At 42.4% G+C, this 19,117-nt stretch overlaps 2 protein-coding genes across 4 annotated transcripts; one reads left to right on the forward strand and one right to left on the reverse strand.

Moving 5' to 3' along the window:
• Positions 1 to 1,701: 1,701 nt before the first annotated feature.
• On the reverse strand, positions 1,702 to 9,251 carry LOC139766354 (sulfotransferase 1C4-like). 2 transcript variants are annotated; one of them, XM_071694883.1, is made up of 8 exons: positions 8,925 to 9,251; positions 8,063 to 8,166; positions 6,930 to 7,075; positions 4,600 to 4,804; positions 3,926 to 4,052; positions 3,638 to 3,804; positions 2,922 to 3,042; positions 1,702 to 2,421 (listed from the first exon to the last, which is right to left on the reverse strand). In XM_071694883.1, exons 2-8 carry the CDS (start codon positions 8,120 to 8,122, stop codon positions 2,309 to 2,311), a joined length of 939 nt encoding a protein of 312 aa, XP_071550984.1. In that variant the 5' UTR covers positions 8,123 to 8,166; positions 8,925 to 9,251; the 3' UTR covers positions 1,702 to 2,308. The 2 variants fall into 2 exon arrangements, with proteins under 2 accessions (XP_071550984.1, XP_071550983.1); XM_071694882.1 differs by having other exon boundaries at positions 7,955 to 8,166; positions 8,925 to 9,246.
• Positions 9,252 to 11,999: 2,748 nt separating this feature from the next.
• LOC139766353 (sulfotransferase 1C4-like) lies at positions 12,000 to 18,844 on the forward strand. 2 transcript variants are annotated; one of them, XM_071694881.1, is made up of 8 exons: positions 12,000 to 12,073; positions 14,355 to 14,529; positions 14,668 to 14,813; positions 15,162 to 15,366; positions 15,953 to 16,079; positions 16,403 to 16,569; positions 17,408 to 17,528; positions 17,885 to 18,844. In XM_071694881.1, the coding sequence occupies exons 2-8, from the start codon at positions 14,359 to 14,361 to the stop codon at positions 17,995 to 17,997; spliced, it is 1,050 nt and encodes a 349-aa protein (XP_071550982.1). In that variant the 5' UTR covers positions 12,000 to 12,073; positions 14,355 to 14,358; the 3' UTR covers positions 17,998 to 18,844. The 2 variants fall into 2 exon arrangements, with proteins under 2 accessions (XP_071550982.1, XP_071550981.1); XM_071694880.1 differs by lacking the exon at positions 12,000 to 12,073 and adding an exon at positions 13,123 to 13,426.
• The last annotated feature ends 273 nt before the right edge of the window (positions 18,845 to 19,117 follow it).

The raw sequence follows: 19,117 nt of genomic DNA on the forward strand, positions 1-19,117 counted from the left end.
GCTGGGGATGACCCAAATCCCCGTACAACCTCCATAATTGAGTCCCCTATGGCGAGAGACTGGTGTAGCTGAATATCAAAGATTCATTGCCTTGTATTTCGTCTATCATCTGGTCACATGCTGTATGATTCATTCATTTAGTCAGTGACGCAACAGGTGTATAGACACGGTGGGTCTGGTTTGTGAGAATGCATCTTACTTCGGCCGTTCGTGGCAGACTTAAAGCAAGTCTCTTCTAAGGAAAAACTGGACGAAAAGAAGCTAGCTGTTTAGTCACGGTACTTGCAAACCACATATCAGATCCATACATTTAAATCTGGGCAATGGAATATACTAAGTTCTGTTATCACAGTTCGTATATATGGAAAATACTATAGATATGAAATCCATGTTGTTGCCCGTCTTATATACGAATGCCAGGAAAATGAAGCTTCAACCAAATCCTAAATCGAATCTGCGTGAGACTACGTTGTTGAGAAACTACCAAATCTTCACTTTTTACATGGGTTAAAACTAATTTTTCAACTAAAATTAAACAAAAACACTCGGTACCACAATCAGTAATGTAAGGAACTGCTTCCGGGATGCTTATTAGTACGAATGAGGTATCGGAAAGCTTCACATCTATTTCTGGTCTGAGGTTCGTCTGGATTCACTCGACCCGAATTGCTTTGCTCTAAAATCTAATGAATCAATTGTCTCGAAATGTTTAGAAATATGAATTCTCAAATGGTCTGTGTAAGCAGAATATATATATATATATATATATATATATATATATATATATATATATATATATATATATATATATATTCGACTGTCGGGGTTCAAAGTGTAAAGCTATAGTGTTCAATGAATTCATCTATATCCCATTATTACTTATTTTCCCAAATCTGTTCATTGAAGTTTTATATCTAGGTTAAAAGAGATAGGGAGGTTCATATCCTTTATTGTTCCGTCTTTTAGGAAAAGAGAGGAAGTGAAATTTGTATTTGATATGCTATGTATTCGTGAACAGTTTAAAACAGCTGGCAAGTGAAGATGTTTCACATGTCACCCGTTAAAACATGAAAGAAAACGAAATACTTGCCCAATGATGAGAGAAAACGAATATTTTCGTAAGGTTAGGGAGAGACTAAATAATTATCATTAAGGTATCTTTTATGATAATGCTTTCATTGTCTTTCTAGGGGGGTGATCATCAAGTATGTTTATATCTTGGACAACCGACTGATACAGTATCATAATCGGTATAGTGATATAACAAAGGATGGGCTCAAGTTTCTATAGAGAGGAGGCTTCCATTAGTCTCATTAGAATTCCTTCAGATGTGTCCTTTCTTTCAATCCTCATGATCCCCTACACTTTTAACGTTCTCTCCTCAGCATAGAATATGTCGGACACCGATCATCATTTGATTCTGTAAGAGCTACAAGACAAAACGAGAACAAGACGTGAGGGAGACCGAGGAAAAGATAGATGCACATTTCCATGATTGAGATCATGGCATAGGAGATGATCTACCTAGTCAGACATACCACAGCTTCGACAACAGTTCGTCACTAATGAAAGAAAGACGTGTCGAATTTCATCTCGATCATTTATTTTTCCTTGAAAGGGGATTTAGCTGTCAGCCATGAAGGCTGTAGGGGGTTCAGTGCTTATTGATCACTTGAAGGTATTGTGCAATGTAAAGAAATGTACCTTTGTAAACATTTATTGCTAACTTCACTAATATGTGTGAAATAAAATGAGTGAAGAGTATAGAAAAAGAATATAGGATTCCATGAATAAAAATGATCACACTCAAAAGTCTAAAACAGACATACAAATAATTTATAAGCAACACAACAAACGTGGAGTCATTTTCTTCATGTTACACCGACCATATATAGTGCTTGGCCTAGAGAGACTGGTGTTGTACGGCGGGAACCAAATGTAATGTTGGTATTTGGATAACTTTTAGTAAAGCACTGGCACTTGATGAGGTTGACTGTCTACACGAAATATGTCCTGCCACACGTTTAGAAAAATTAAATGTTTAATGATATTGTATGAACTTGTTGAGTGCCATTTCACCTTATATATATATATATATATATATATATATATATATATATATATATATGCTAGTTTTAATTCTTGTCATCTGTTCCCAGTAGTTCTCGAACTCTGCATCAAAAACACCATCAAAAGAAATCAATGGTCTGTAGTTGTATACAATTTCATGTTCGTCCTTTTGCATTCTTTTCTATTTCTTTGTCTGGCAATTTGATGGTGTCCTGGGCGTCTGAACGACTGTTTCTCTTCAGGAGGAGAACCTGAAGGAGGAGCCCAGGTCCTTGGTCTTCTGTTGCGTCCACTGATCGATCTTGGCTTCCATCTCTGGGGTGAGATGCTCCTTCCAGTCCCCAGCCTTACCTGGGGGAGCAAAGATGAGCCAACATTGGTAATATTATTGTGAGATCTGTAACGCTGTGTGAGTGTGTGGGAGGAGGTTGGTGTGTGTGGGTGAGGTGTCTGTGTATGTAGGTGTGTGTGTGTGGGGATGGGGTCTTTACCTATTTGTACTACAAGGGGAGGGAGTTCTACACTCGTGGGGCCAACATCTGAAGTTCCTCTACTCTCGTATACAAATTTTGAGACGTTTTGTATACTCTTCAGCATTCACAACAGTTCCATAACTTATTCATCAACTAGTGTGATGTCATGAAGAAACACCTTCCATGCTCATTTCCTCATATGGCTTCTGGCTATTCCGTCTTTGCATAGTTTGAGGAACTGTCTGTTATCCTTAAACCATTTTAGAAACGTGAGCATTGCGTTCGAGTCGCCTCTCAACTGTTTTTTTTACTTTGATGTTCTATTGTGAAAGGATTGATGATATCAAGAGACTTTACACAATTATCTTCTCTTCTTACCTTTCCTATAGAACCCTCCGCTACTGGTGACAATGTCTGTGTTGAAGACGATTGTCTTTTTGGGGTCGCTTTGTGTCTCCTCTCGTGTCTTCATCTCGGAGAAGTTCGTGTACTTCGCTACCTGGTGAGTGAAACTGCGTGACAGCTGGGCAACTTGTGTCAAAAATATTTCGAAACTCTAGACTACCATTAATACTACTAATACTACAACTACTACTACTAATACTACTACTAATACTATTACTACTTATTGTAATAATGATAATGATAATGATAAAATAGAGTACAAACGATTTCTATTTCTATAAAGGTAAAATGTTAGTAATCTTAAAACCTCCTTCCTCCACCCCTGATCTAGATCGTTTTTCATTCACAGTAACGCTTCGTCTGACGTCACTTGTGTAGTCGATGCAAGTGTCCCACTTCATGAGAGATGCCGATGCCTGGAGGAGGTTTTTACCTAGTCCATATCGGTGGTCATCTGGTCTCTGGGACTAAGCGCCAATAAAGGGCTTCCATATACTACGTCGGGGAGGCACCGACACCCTTACCTTCCTCCTTCTGCTGTTGCTACTCCGTCAAGGTGATGGTGTTCAGGGGACCACAGCTTCTGCAAGTTACCTCTCCTCCTCCTTCTTCAGGTAGGTTGTGGAATGACCTCGTTATATTTTTACGGTTGCCTAACCATCAGGGGCGAGGGCCTATGAAATCCTTACCTTCTGCAGCTGTTCCTCCGTCAGGTTGGTGCCCAAAAACTCGTTGATCTTCCGCATCTCGACCATATTGTTTTGTTTGAGGTCTTCGTAGTTCACGAAGTGCAGGTTAGGATGCTCCCTCTTCTCCCACGCCTCCTTCAGATGCATCCAGTACGGCCCGAACACCACTGTTGGTATCAAACATTCCATTAGAGCATCCATTTTAGCATACTGTATATATCATGTGAGCAAGGTACTTTCATCCACCACTTCTGTAACGGAATGGGGGAAGTAGATAGCACGACTTACAGTCGTCGTCGACGAAGTACTGGACGAACTGGTCTAAGGAACTGCTGAAGTCGTGGAATTTGATGAGACGTGAGTGGTGGTGGTAGGACACGACCACGTCCTTGGGGTTCCTCGCCACATATATCACCTTGACGGTAATCGGGAAATGGACGCTTGTGAGATACATTTTGATCTTGCATTAAAGTGGGAAAGAGTTATACACACGCGTTGCAACCATTACCCTAGTATATATATATACATATATGTACCATGTCTTTACTCTATTGTGTATACATACACACACAGTAGCGAATGCTCAAGAAGTGGGACCATGCGAATGTAAAACTCCTTCTCAGTACAGTACAAATAGGTAATTACACACACACACACACACACACACACACACACACACACACACACACACACTGTTACGCCCTTATTAACACCTCGCCACGTTCAGTAACATTATAACACCCTCGGTAACACCCCAGCACCCTCGGTAACACCCTCATTAAACACCTTACCACCTTTAGTAACATTATAACCTCCTCGGTGACATCATGTCTCCCTGTAACATCGTAGCACCTTCAGTAACGCCGCAACACTCTCGGTAACACAGCAACGCCTTCAGTGACATTTATACCACCCTCAGTAACACACAGTCAGTCGCACCTTCTTCACTCTACCATCCTTACCTTGGCGGTGTCTAAGAGATGTGGGTTGAGGAGGGAAAACGGAAGATGGGTCTTAATGGTGCGGGGGTCAGGTGAGACCTCTGTGATTTGCATGAGTATTCCATCCTTGGGGTCCTTGTGTGGGCAGCGGTACCTGAAGGCCTTCATCAACTCTGAATCCTCTCCAAGTGGAGGAATATTTTGGGAGTTCAACAAGATGTCGAGTCTGAAAGAAGTGAATGAAGAATGTTGATAGAAGAAAAAAAAAAAAGTCTGCATGACAGGAACTTGTTTCTATAATGGATGTGTGTATGTTTATCTATATGCCTATTGTTCAGGGTCGGAATTTTTGAGAGTAGTTGAGGCTATTGAAAGTGGAGAGTTAAGGTCAAGTCTAGTTAGTGCTTGAGGTAAATGGTGTTTCTTATTTTAAATATCAGCAATGAGAACTTCATCTTGTTTATCCCTTGTATACTGTATCAAAGAGTGGAAAATATCAGACACTAGATGTGATATTAGGCACTAGATATGATATTAGGCATTAGATGTGATATCATTAGATATTAGATGTGATATCATTAGACATTAGATGTGATATCTTTAGACACTAGATGTGATATTAGACACTAGATGTGATATCATTAGACATTAGATATATCTTAGACACTAGATATGATATTAGACAGTAGATCCAATATCATTAGACATTAGATGTGATATCTTTAGACACTAGATGTGATATCATTAGACAGTAGATCCAATATCATTAGACAGTGGATGTCATATTAGACAATAGATGACATCATTTGACAGCGTCTAAATATAACAAAAAAATTACATTACTCAGCCGAACATCAGAGAGGTTATTTTCAAAGGGCGAAATCATTCGATGCGAGATGTGATTATAATCAAAGTTTTGAATCATTGCAAAATAGCCACGATAACACGGTGAAGAACTTCCTTTTGAGGGATCGAGTGAAAGATAACATGAAATAGCCACGATAACACAGTGAAGAACTTCCTTTTGAGGGATCGAGTGAAAGATAACATGAAGTAGCCACGATAACACGGTGAAGGACTTCCTTTTGAGGGATCGAGTGAAAGATAACATGAAGTAGCCACGATAACACAGTGAAGAACTTCCTTTTGAGGGATCGAGTGAAAGATAACATGAAGTAGCCACGATAACACAGTGAAGAACTTCCTTTTGAGGGATCGAGTGAAAGATAACATGATCTAATTCATATTCCAATATTCATTTTGACTGTTATTACCATTCTCTGGGTAGCGCTCAGTGTTAGACAAACAGTAATACAGCTAAAGATGAAATTAACTCCTAAACCTTTGATCTAAGTGAGCTTCACACTAGGGTCAATTTTGCATTGACGAAGGAGACCAGTGAATTACCATTAGGAACCCCATTCTCGTCCAGGCGTCAACCCGGAACTAGTATTATGATACGATGTTTGGGGGGCAATGGTGTTCATCCACCCCTCCCTCTGTACAAATGTACTCACAATACCCCTCCCTCTGTACAAATGTACTCACAATACCCCTCCCTCTGTACAAATGTACTCACAATACCCCTCCCTCTGTGCAAATGTACTCACAATACCCCTCCCTCTGTACAAATGTACTCACAATACCCCTCCCTCTGTACAAATGTACTCACAATACCCCTCCCTCTGTACAAATGTACTCACAATACCCCTCCCTCTGTGCAAATGTACTCACAATACCCCTCCCTCTGTACAAATGTACTCACAATACCCCTCCCTCTGTACAAATGTACATGTGTGATGCTTCACTGTCAAAAGATAAAGCTGTTTCCTGATGAAACCCCACGTCAGTATATGTGACAAGACGACAGGAAGATATACATTTGATAGAGAAAAGGAGTCGGTAATTTGTAACAGTGCATTGCATTTCAGTTCATCCACCTTTAGTCATTAGGCTAATGTAACTGGGGTAGATGAAGTGTTTACAGCTCTCCTTGGTTCACTCCCACATGCCTTTAAAGGGCCATGTCAACTACCACATGCCTTTAAAGGGCCATGTCAACTGTCACAACATTGTAGTCAAAGGGTCATTACGTCGATGTCTTGTTCGTAAAGTTAAGGGTCGTCTCGTCGTGCTCAAGGGGTCGTTACTAGTCGTGGTGCTCAAGGGTCGTAGTAGTCGTGCTCAAGGGTCGTCCTAGTCGTGGTGCTCAAGGGTCGTCCTAGTCGTGTCGTGGTCAAGGGTCGTCCGAGTCTTGCTCAAGGGTCGTCTCGTCGTGCTCAAGGGTCGTCTTAGTCGTCGTGATCAAGGGTATAAGCCCCTCATCAAGCATAAGAAGACATCATACTCACTCTAAGAAGGGCACTCGATTGTGGGTGGGAACCATAGCTTGAGGATTATCTAAATCCGGGTTGTTCCTCATCGTCCAGACGATCTCTTGCATCCACGTCGTCCCACACTTAGGCCACGTCATCACCACCACGTCACTCTCTCGGAACTTTGAAAAAAAAAAAATGTGTGATCAAAAGCATTGCTTAAATAGTTATTTGGGCATTAGGTTTATTGACTGCCAGGGGTCATTTAAGCCTTTAGCGTTATGACGACGAAAAATCGAAAACTCTTGAACACCTTCTTCGGCTTTTTAAAGTAATTCTAAGACTACATACATACATATATGGCCATTTTATAAAAGCAAAAGTGGTAAAAACATTTAATAAAGATGATGATGAACAGATGTAGCGGTAAAAAAAAAAAGAACTTTATAAAGATGGTGATGAACAGATGAGATCATAAATTCACATTTAGGTCGTATAAGTTCTTCGCTTCTCTCCTTAATTTCTGAGATAATTCGCAGCGTTCTTGCTGGCTCCCAGCAAGGCCACATTGTCATTATTCACCCCCCTTCACTGCTAAAGTTTTCCCTTACCTTCTACAAAACCATAGTGTCTGTCACCTCGCCGTAAGGCCTCGGCGCCCATATTTCCACATGATATCATTGCCTCCCAGCGTCCAATAAGTATACAGCGGCCCCAACCCAACCTCCTTAGGAATCGCCCTCATCTGACAATACCTGAAAGCTCTTATACCTCAAGCTACAAGTCCTTCTACGATCGTAGAGGAACCCAAAGCCCCTCTTTGCCTCATTTGTACCACACAATCACGAGTCATACATCCACTCCACCTCCTCCTTTACTCTTCCCTTTTTCTAATATGGATTAGGGACGTAGGGTATATCTTTCTCCCAGTCATAATCAGCAGATACCCTCATGGACGTACTCTAAAAGACATACATTGCTCTCGTTTTCTTCCATGACTAGGAATAACTGCACTATCTTCGTCCCTCACCCTTTCTGACAAGACAATGTAGGCGTCTTACCTTGTAATCATAGAGTTTGTCAGCTAACTTGGTGTAGTCAGTAGGGAAGAGCCATCTGCCGGGGTTAAGACGCACCAAGCCGTTGTTATAACCTTTGAAGTCTCGTACCTGATGCTCCAGCTCCTCCCCCTGCAGCGCCTCCGCCGTGTGTCCGCTGGCCAGAAGCATCGTGAAAAGCGTTCAATGAAAACCTTCTCTGGTATCGTCAAAGGCTGAAAACATGTGAGGTTAATCAGTTAAATAGTAAGGCTATATTTGCGCAATAAAACGCTAACGCAGGATATTTCGATGTCTGTATCTAACGTAGAAAGGAATATTGCCAATAGTAAGGATCCTCTTTGTTTATTACACCATAAAATATTTCCCACATGACATCTGAAAGTAGTATTCAAATGTATGTGTTACAGAAAACATGTAAATGAATCGCATGTAATCATTCTTACCATGAAATTGTACCGCAGTTTACTTGACAACACAGCACTGCCTGAGCAGAAATTACAATCCTTTTTTATTGATTACGTAAAACTATCATTTGCCATTTCCCGTAAACATTCACCAAAGAATTAGCCTTGAGTTACAGAAGCAAGAACCCAAAGAGTGTGTCACTTGAGAAGAGTTTTACTACGAATGCCAGAGTATTGCACAATGTTCTATGTTTATGACACTATTTCTTATCTTTTCGTTTCATTCAAGGTCACTGAAACTAAACACTAGATTCATAAATCAGGTGGTTTATGCTTTTTGTCTATACCCAGACACTATATATTGAAATAATCCATCATAGAAGTTTGATTTTTTTAAGCCAAATGCTTTGCGAAGTTTATAAAAGGTGCCACATACCGCTTTCGGCCCTAATTCCTTTAAAGTTTTTCACTCGGCATTATCTCTTATCTAGATAAATATTTATATGATTTTCATCTCGATGTAATCTTTAAAAGTTCTTTTACTTAACTGTTGTTGAGAGAAGTACCTTTTGATAACAGTACAGGAGTGGAGATAAGCTGGTTGGATGGAGCCGTGAAGAGAAGTGTACGTTAACTGGTTGGCGCCACACACTCTCTCTCTCTCTCAACCGTCACTTTGTTATGTAATATCTTGCTGTGTTGGAGAATTGTAAGGGTTTGTCTTCACTATATATGTGTTCTCTCTCGCTGCGTTGCCTGCGATCGACTGCACTACACACTCGCGCTGCCGAGCCGAGACTGTGATGGGGTTCTGTGTGTCAAGGAAGTGGGTGTGGTGTGGGAATACCACAAGTGAATGCCCGCTGGTGGAGCGCTTAGCAAACCTTACTCGAGAAAATTTGTGTCGGATAGTAGGAAAAGAAGTGGAGAATTCGTGGTATATATATATGACGTCATGAGTTAGTTACTCAATGTCTCGTGATAGGGATGACCTCGCTCTATAATGACTGTACAGGATACAGCGGTGCTCGCTACATGACAGGGTTTACTAGCTGTAGTGATGGTACGGGATACAGCGGTCCTTGCTACATGGGAAGGTTAACTAGCTATAGTGATGGTACAGGGTTCAGCGGTCCTTGCTACATGGGAAGGTTTACTAGCTATAGTGATGGTACAGGGTTCAGCGGTCCTTGCTACATGGGAAGGTTAACTAGCTATAGTGATGGTACAGGGTTCAGCGATCCTTGCTACATGGGAAGGTTAACTAGCTATAGTGATGGTACAGGGTTCAGCGGTCCTTGCTACATGGGAAGGGTTTACTAGCTGTAGTGATGGTACGGGATACAGCGATCCTTGCTACATGGGAAGGTTAACTAGCTATAGTGACGGTACAGGGTTCAGCGGTCCCTGCTACATGGGAAGGTTAACTAGCTATAGTGATGGTACGGGATACAGCGGTCCTTGCTACATGGGAGGGTCTATTATCTTTCGTATGATAAGGCGGGGTAGACCAGTGCATGCTATACGGCAGCAGTAATCTTGGCGTCATCAAGATATGAGGTTGAGGTACGTAGTAGGACTGTGAGCAATGACGTCTCTACGTGCTCATGGCACTGGGATGTTGTCGACACAAACCTTTTCACTTTCAAGTCGGGTGTTCGAACTCATGCAGCTTCTCTGATCTTAAGACCATCTCGCTAAAGCGGGGGAAATGGCGAATATGTATGAACACTAAACAAAAATGCAGACAGTTAATTACTAGTGTTGGTGATGAGTTATTAGTGCCATTGGAGGGAAGGGGGGTGGGGTGAGGAAATAAGCCATGGCTTTGGGTAAAACCCCTTAACGAAGAACACTGAATGACCCACTTAGGCCGTAGGAATGGCCAGTTTAATGTGACCACTGGGTCTCGTGTACTACATCTAGGGAAAGGCCAGTAACAACATTCTTACATTTGATATCTTTATCTGATCATGTACAGAGGCAGATATACTGTGGCATGCGTCGTAACCCACGCGCGCTAGTCATAGCTTAAACGCCCTAGTTCACAAGTTTAAAGGAAGAATTAAGGGAAATGTATTCATTATCTATGTAAACCAGGGGCGTGCAGGGTCACCACAGAGGGGTGAATGTGCTCAAACATCCTACGACTCGAAACACGAGCTAGTGCTTATGATAGAGTATTTCATGAGCGAGGGAAGCTTTTTGATGAATGCACTTTTGAATTCAGTTCCTCTCACAACAAACTGTACACTGTAATTCCTGCCTCACAACTTGATGATAACTACTGCCTGTTTTGTTTGGTACCTGGTGTTGTTATAAAGTTCACGTCTGGGCGCATCACCTTGTGACACATATCCTTGAAACTTGGCCTTAGCTGTAAGGCGGACCAGCTCGCTGCATGGTAGTGTAGCAGTCCTTATCAAGGACAACCCAATGTCTTTTGGTCAGGTCGGCCTGTATGTGATCTACCCTTATTGGCGTGGCTCACATGGGCGGGTTTAATGCGCCCTGAGTGCATTCTCGGTACGACTCACCTTTTCCGTCTCCACATAGAGACAAGACTTGCTCTATCTATCCTCTACTGGCACCTGCCCTCACTGACGCACGGAATTGTGACATGTGACCCCTTTATCCCACCTGGACTAGGCAAGTAGCACTGGTGTAAGCTGTCCGAGGTGATCTGGTCACAAGTGACCCTATACTGACCTCGTTTCTGCCCTGCGCGTTCATGCGGGATGTCTTTCGTTGTCTTACCAGGGTCTTACCAGTGTCCTTGGTTGATCATTCTACATATACTCTCTCTTTCACTTCTCCACATTCAATGCATTGCCATGGTGTCCTTGATTGTCTTTTTTTTTTTACCCCCCTGTGATTTCTTGCTTGAACACCACGCACATTACATGTAGCATTGGAAACCTTCTATGGACGATGCCAGGTCTGTCTGGTGAGTTTAGCGCTTTAACTCCTACTCCTAACTTGCAGTTACAGTCTTGATGCCAGCTATGAAAGAACTTAAATGCTATGTCACTTCTATCATTCTGACTTCTCTGGGTGAAACTTTCCTTCACTGGGTATGACGTACGAACATGACATTAATAATGAATAATAGTAAATAATATAGATAATGAAAATATATATAATAAGATAGATACAATAAATAAATAGATACATCGATAGATAAATAAAATAGAAATATAGATAAAAATGATTATCTCTAGACAGCAATGCAGGTCACCAAGCCATGTAATCTATGTTTGTGATATACTCGAGGTAGCGATTGCATTTGTTACGATGGTGGATCACCAAGGCCTCGGTCTTATCATAATTATGACGTGGATTTTGAAGAGTGTGTTCGTGGATGCAGAGGCGAGTGTTGGCTTTGGATTGGCCATTTTTTTCTCCACCAACCCGTTACGTTTCCGCGATCTTTCGCCTCTTAATGCAGTCTTTCCAATGCATTAAAGTCATCCCAAACCATAGTTCGTCACTGCTTTCGGAGGCGGCAAAATAATCTCTCTCTCTCTCTCTCTCTCTCTCTCTCTCTCTCTCTCTCTCTCTCTCTCTCTCTCTCTCTCTCTCTCCTTGACTATGACACGAGGCGTTCTACCGATAACGTTGTCCAGAGTACAAATATTTTTCCATTCTCGTCGCTACTATATTTCAATGCGCGGTTCTTTACCCACAGCCTCAAACCCGAGTGAGGACTAATTAGGTGAGGAGCACGAGTGTGTATGTGGGTGTGTGGATGGGTGTGTGTGTGTACTGCTTCCGTCTGAAGTCGTTGGTAAGAGTGTCATACATACGTCTCATAGCGGCATCGTGTCCGTCATGGGTACTCTAACATGGGTCATCATTCTTCAGTGGAAAGAGAAATCGTTAAACCGGAGAAGTAGTTTACAAGACGCAAACATCCCCTACCCTCGTAGTTATATATCGCGCTGGTGTTCTGGTTGAAGTAAGCGTGACCTACAGTTCGGACATTTAGATGGTCAAATCTCGTACTTGATTCATGTGTAAAGGCCAAAGATATACTCCCAAAGTCAGCAAGTGGATGTTATACACTACCTCCATCTAAGGACCTCATAGCCTCTAAGCATCGTGTGTAGTTTACCAAGTGTTTACCTGATTCTCAAGATCCGAAGCCCCGAAAAAAAAAGTAACTGGGTTTTACTCCTTCAGAAAAGTCAGTTGCACGGATGATAGTTTTATGTCATGTTTTCATAACGACGAGTCTCTATATCCCCTTATATGTCCTTATCTCTTTCTTTTTTTTCGATTTATGAGGGACTTAGGATCAACTTTCTCGCTTCGGTTCGCAAGTTTAGGTCACTGGTGGGATGTGTGTGTGTCTACAGTGGGTTGGGGAATCCCATGATCTGAGAAAAGAGATGCTACTTAAGGAACATAGAGTCAAGAACAGACACTCGGAATATACAGAGGAAACCCCTCCTCGTTCACGTAGAGATCTTGCATTCACCCGGACCCCAGTACGGGAGGTATCTGTTGACTTTCTACTCGCGCCACAATAATCTCCGTATCTCTGGTAGCGATAGCGGACAACCTTGAAAAGTCATCGTGATCTGTTGCTTCTTGTGTTCCTTTGTATTACTCTGATCACCCACGTCTTGGTCGTTGTCACTAGGCAATTACGACTAGTGATGCACCGTGTCGCGATGACTGACTCTCCCTCTCCCGGTTCCCAAGTGTGAGTTTGTTACTCCTCCTCCACCACCCTGTTGTCATACCACGACCTACCGACCCGTATCTACGTCTCTTTACGTCATCAAGTTTAAAATCCGAACCTTGTTTTAGTCGCTACATCTGATGGTGTGTTTATGATGACCTGATACGTTCATAGACATAAGTTTGTGGACGCCACACCCCACATCAGTGAGGTTTGTCCCACGGCGAAGATCGACGTGGCGGTGCGTGAGGGAACATAAATACGGGTCCCACGTAAAGACCAGACCAAGAATAATACACCAGCACACGTAACAACACTCGGCGAGGACACCGTCGTGTACAGTGGGACGGTTCGACTACTGACTGTTTGCTTGCGTCGGAGGTAAATCCACAGCTTCATTCTTTCTATCAATGATGATTTCGGAGTTCCACACTTCCCTGGAGAACAAGATCTAAGTTGCTGCTGTTGTCCTTTTTTTTAGATATCCCCCGGTCGACCGCCATCGCTACTAGACACTCTAAACCCTCACACCACCTCCTCCTCCTCCTCCTCCTCTGTATGCCCAACACAATAGACTGACACCCGGAGTCGCATTTGTGACACGATGGAAATGCAGTGCCAGAGTTGTGTTACACGAGGAATTAATGACACTCTGTCCACATGAGACAGAGTCGTACCTCTTTCTTTTCTTTTCGCTCTATAACTCTAGAACTAATGACGTATGACTGGGGTCATTATAACAACCACTGATGGCACAGGTAGTACTTAAGATTTCAATTACTTTAGATTCGTATATTATCCAGGAATATGTGTGAAATCCCGAATACTTAGGAACCAATTGGGAATTCGAATTTAGCAAAGTAATATATGTATATTATGTATAACATGTATGTATGGATTCCTAGCTTCAGGATAAACTTAGTATGCGTTTGTCATTAAATCTAACAACAGATACAATATGCATACCTATGACCGTACATAATGGAGACGAGATTTTGTTGTGAATTACTTACAGGAAGTGGGTCCGCGTCCATTTTTCATGCGTGTGTGTCCATACTGATGAGTATGTTTGTGGTCAATGGTGATATTTACAGAAGCGCTTTGTTTATCTGTGTTTACATTCTTGTTTAGCTGATTATTATTAGCGTTTATAAGACATTTTTTTTTTCTGTAATGGAAATAAGCAATTACTATAATGGATAGTCTTGTCATTGTGAAGTAAATCTTCGCTGTGTGAAGAACAATTAATATATGTCTTTCTGAAGAACAGAGAAACTCTGGAGTTATCGTAAAGAACTTTATGACGTAGGTAAATGATGCGTCTGGCCAGCGGGCACACGGTGGAGGCGCTGCAGGGGGAGGAGCTGGAGCGTCAGAAGCGAGACTTCAAAGGTTACGTCAAAGGCCTGGTTCGCCTCAACCCCGGCAGGTGGCTCTTCCCCTCCACTTACACCAAGTTCGCCGACAGGCTCTATGATTTTAAGGTAGATGTTACTTCAGCTACTATTTCTAGGTGTAAGGGGCGAGAGCTGCTTTCTTTAGGTAACGCTAGGAGGCATTATAAACTCCTTTCTCGCAACAAGGAGGACAGCTGGGCTGTCAACTTCTATCTTTCTTCTAAGTTCAGGAAGAGTGACGTGGTGGTGATGACTTGGCCCAAGTGTGGGACGACGTGGACACAAGAGATCATCTGGACAATGAGGAACAACCCGGACTTAGATGATCCCGAAGCCAAGATTTCCACCCACTATCGCATACCCTATATAGAGTAAGTATCATCCGTAGCCTCCTCAAAGAGGAGAAAGGAACCGTTTGATAATCATGAGCAAATGCAGTATGTCTCCTTCTACACTACCTTCTAAACTGTTCCTTTTACATTGGCCACTGTTTGATACATTTTCTGAGCAGAACAGACTTGAATTATACTTTTCCCTTTGCCCTCTTTATCTCCCGCTGCTCTTATCCAATTTGCTGGACGCGATCGTGAGAACCGATATTTCAATGAAGTCACTGATGAATGCAATATGATATCCTGTCTGTAAAAGGGCCATGAAAGCATCAATTGTTGTCACTCATTTTTCTTTTCTTTTTTCTTTTTTTTCTGCACTACTTTCAGAGTAGACACGATGCTTGAGACTAGAAGTACTTCATCGTGTGAGCATAGCGATATCTTGATGGCGAACTTAAGGAAGGCATGTCCGGATGGAAATCCCAATGATGGAATGACACTTCAGCTGGCGGACGCGATGCCCGGTGCCCGAACTCTCAAAACCCATCTTCCGTTTTCTCTCCTCAACCCAAGACTCCTCGACACTTCCAAGGTGAGGCTGATGAAAACGCGACAGGTGGACGAAGGAATTTTGAAAAAAGGCTGTTGAACGATTGGTTCAAGACATTAGAACTGGATCCGAGGCAGAGGGGTGGCTGTACTTGCATCAAGTTCGATGAAAACGTAGGAAAACTTAAGTTTCAAATCCAGAAATAATAAAAAGAATGGATCACGATTGTTTTTCCACGTTGTGGGATGGCTTTAAGATATGACAGAATCACAGAGAAATAATGAACTTAATCTAATGTCAAGAAATTACTGCTCGTTTGACCTACGTCACGGTGTTCGTATTTCTGAGCCAAACCATAATTCCCCAAAGGTGTAAAAGTAATCATGTAGACTACGACAAAACATACGCGCTTTCTGATGGCGTAGTTTGCGCCTACGCTGATGACCACACGTCGCAAACCACGGCGTCTGCCATCATGATGCGACACACACACACACACACACGCGCGCGCGTTCATAGATAAGAAGATAAAGGCTTTTACTAAACCACTCAAATAAGATGGAAAAAATCATTCTTAACATTTTGACCGATTAACATAAAGTATTCATTGACGCATGCGTCCTTCCAGGTCGTGTGCGTTATGAGAAATCCTAAGGATGTGGTTGTCTCCTACCACCATCAATCGCGTCTCTTCAACATTCATACTTACGTTGGTTCCTTCGACCAGTTCGTCCGTTACTTCGTGGACGACGACCGTGAGTACTGTCCATTGCAATGGGTCGTTAGTTCTGGCACTTGAGCCAACACTAACCAGCCGGTAATGGTTTAGAATCACAGTGGAATAGAAGTGGGAGTGAATTGGCCATTAATGCTCCCTTGATTCATTTATATATTTTTTTTTCGGTTTTTATAATAATTCCAATGAACTTTTGTACTACATATCTGTAATCATGTAAGAACCCTCTACTTTCTCATATTGGGTTTACAGTTTCTGTAAATAAAGAAAAGAGAGAGAGAGAGAGAGAGAGAGAGAGAGAGAGAGAGAGAGAAAGCTGTTAGTGATCTTTAATGTTGACAGTGTTGTACGGACCGTATTGGCTTCACGTCAAGGAAGTGTGGGAGAAGCGGGACCATCCCAACCTGCACATCATTTTCTATGAGGACCTCAGTATGAACAACATGGCCGAACTTCAAAAGCTGAACGACTTCTTGGGCACGAACTTGACGGGAGAACAGCTGCAGAAGGTAAGAGCAAACGGTTTTTAAGTCTTATAAGGGAAGAAGTCGATTGCTGGGACGAGAGCAGCTAGTAGGCTCCCCACAGCATGACGAAGTTTCTGCAACTGGGCCACAGCCTGACGAAGTTTCTGCAACTGGGCCACAGCCTGACGAAGGACCTGCAACTGGGCCACAGCCCGACGAAGTTTCTACAACTGGGCCACAGCCTGACGAAGTTTCTGCAACTGGGCCACAGCCTGACGAAGTTTCTACAACTGGGCCACAACCTGACGAAGTTTCTACAACTGGGCCACAGCCTGACGAAGGACCTGTAACTGGGCCACAGCCCGACGAAGTTTCTACAACTGGGCTACAGCCTGACGAAGTTTCTACAACTGGGCCACAGCCTGACGAAGTTTCTGCAACTGGGCCACAACCTGACGAAGTTTCATTTCACACGAATGTATCCCGATGAAAGACACGTGTCTGTGTGTGTGTGTGTGTATACACGTCCACAAGAAATGGAGATAAGAATAGGAATGAAAGTATAATGGTTTAAGAGGCAAGGAAGATGTTTAATGATGCTCACCAGTGCTTCCTTTCTTCCATGAGAATCATATGGGAAATAATCAGTATGGTAGGACTATTCTTGCCATGTGTATGCTTTGTCATGACTTATCTACTTCAATCTGTGATAAATATCTCTCTGGAGTTTTATCTATCCTTGAACATGAGTCGGTGAATTTCATACCATGAGCAGTCTCACGACATGAATCAAGTTGTTTTTGTTGGGTTTTTTCTTAGTTCTGACAGCAATTGTTGACAGAGTCGCATCCCTTCTGTCACGCAGTGTTTACTTTCACAGATCGCCAAGTATACCAGCTTCGGTGAGATGAAGGCTCGTGAGGAGGAGGAAAGCTTCCTAAAGGATGCCAACGTTCTCGTCCAGGACACTGTCAAGAGTGATGGAGGCTTCTTCAGGAAAGGTTCGTCCAGGCGATGGATTGTAAAAAAAAATCTTTTCTTTTTTTGCCATTGAGAGCATCAGTTTTGAGACGTAAAGAGACAGAGGATCATATCTGTTAGAAAGTCCTTTTTGTCATCAGCTAATGCCATTTGTATCGCCCAATGGAGCTGTGTTACGCAGTGTGTCTTGAAAGAGGAGGCGAATGGATGCTTGAGAAACTGGTGTGTGTGTGTGCTCTGTCCTTGCGCTAGGCAAGATGACCCAATCTACCATTACAATGATGTTTCAGGAGGGAGGCAGACAGGCGGAGTATCGCTGTACACACTACACGACCGTGTCACTGGAATTCTAAAGGTTGCTCTCTGTCCCTAACAGGTGTGGTCGGGAACTGGAAGCAGCGTTTGAGCCCAGACCATCAAGTCTGGATGGACCAATGGATGGAACGAAACACGAAGGACTTTGATTTCTTCTCCAGATACTCATCCTGAAGACAGATCCATTGACCATATGACTTGGGAGACCTCCCGTCTCATGCAAGTGGTTTAGCTAAACAACAGACGAATATGTGTTGATCCTAAGATGAAACAGAATTCTCTTATTCCTTTGGTGTGGTTGATGACATTTTGCGTACACGGCTGTTCATATCCTAGTAATGTAGATCTGGTGTGGTCTTTTGATTTTTTCCTTTTTTCCAGAACTTTTCGTTATTGCATCCTTTCTTTCAGTACTTTTCACTCTGTTTATTGAGGTGATTATGTGGGCACCGTAAGTGACTGCAGTAGTAGTAGTTTTTCAATCACAAAAGACAAACTTGTGACAAAAGACGAACGTTTTTTGTTTTTGTTTCTTTTCCTTACATGCTGACGAAAGCAGTGGACTCCCCCCTGTTCTCCGCCACTTGACTGGTCCACAGTGAGTCTTGGAGTTAGTTAGTCACTCGCTCCTCACAATTTCATCCTCATTAACATAGACTCGTATTCATAATCTATCTTCATGAGGAAGATAACTCCGTTATTTCAGTGGCAGTGGCAATGGTAACTGACTACGGCGAGGGATCCTTTTTCTTGCGGAAGAGACTTGAATGCAAGACAAAATATAATGGTGATGTTAAGTTCCCTTCCTTGGACCAGGTTGCTGTTGTTTGTATTTGCTTCATATACTCTACTACCGAGCTTGGCTTATATGTAGAAGCGTTTGTGTTTGTAACACACTGTGTAACAGTCATTAACCTTGTAACAGAGTTGTGTGAATGACGATAAATAAAGGTGTTACAGTAGTGGTGTTGGGGGTGGGTGTAGTACATGAGTGTAGGCAATAAATGAGAAATAGACTGTATCTTGAAGTATTCCCTCTTGACCCCTATAAATGAAGAAGTATTTGTCACTTTTTTCATTCATAATGAAGAAAAAATGAAAATCGTTTGTGTCACAATAGGTTTGAATCATATGAAAAAGAAGTATCATTGGAGAAGCATTTACCTAGATTTCATTTCGCTGACAATGGCCATATCAGTGAACACCCAGAACACTGACATAGAAAACGAAATTGAGGATCTATACAAGAAACACATTTACAAAGCGAATTCTTTACAGTTTACAATACCAGTAA

The sequence above is a fragment of the Panulirus ornatus genome, chromosome 57 (assembly GCF_036320965.1).
Source record: "Panulirus ornatus isolate Po-2019 chromosome 57, ASM3632096v1, whole genome shotgun sequence".
NCBI lineage: Eukaryota > Metazoa > Arthropoda > Malacostraca > Decapoda > Palinuridae > Panulirus > Panulirus ornatus.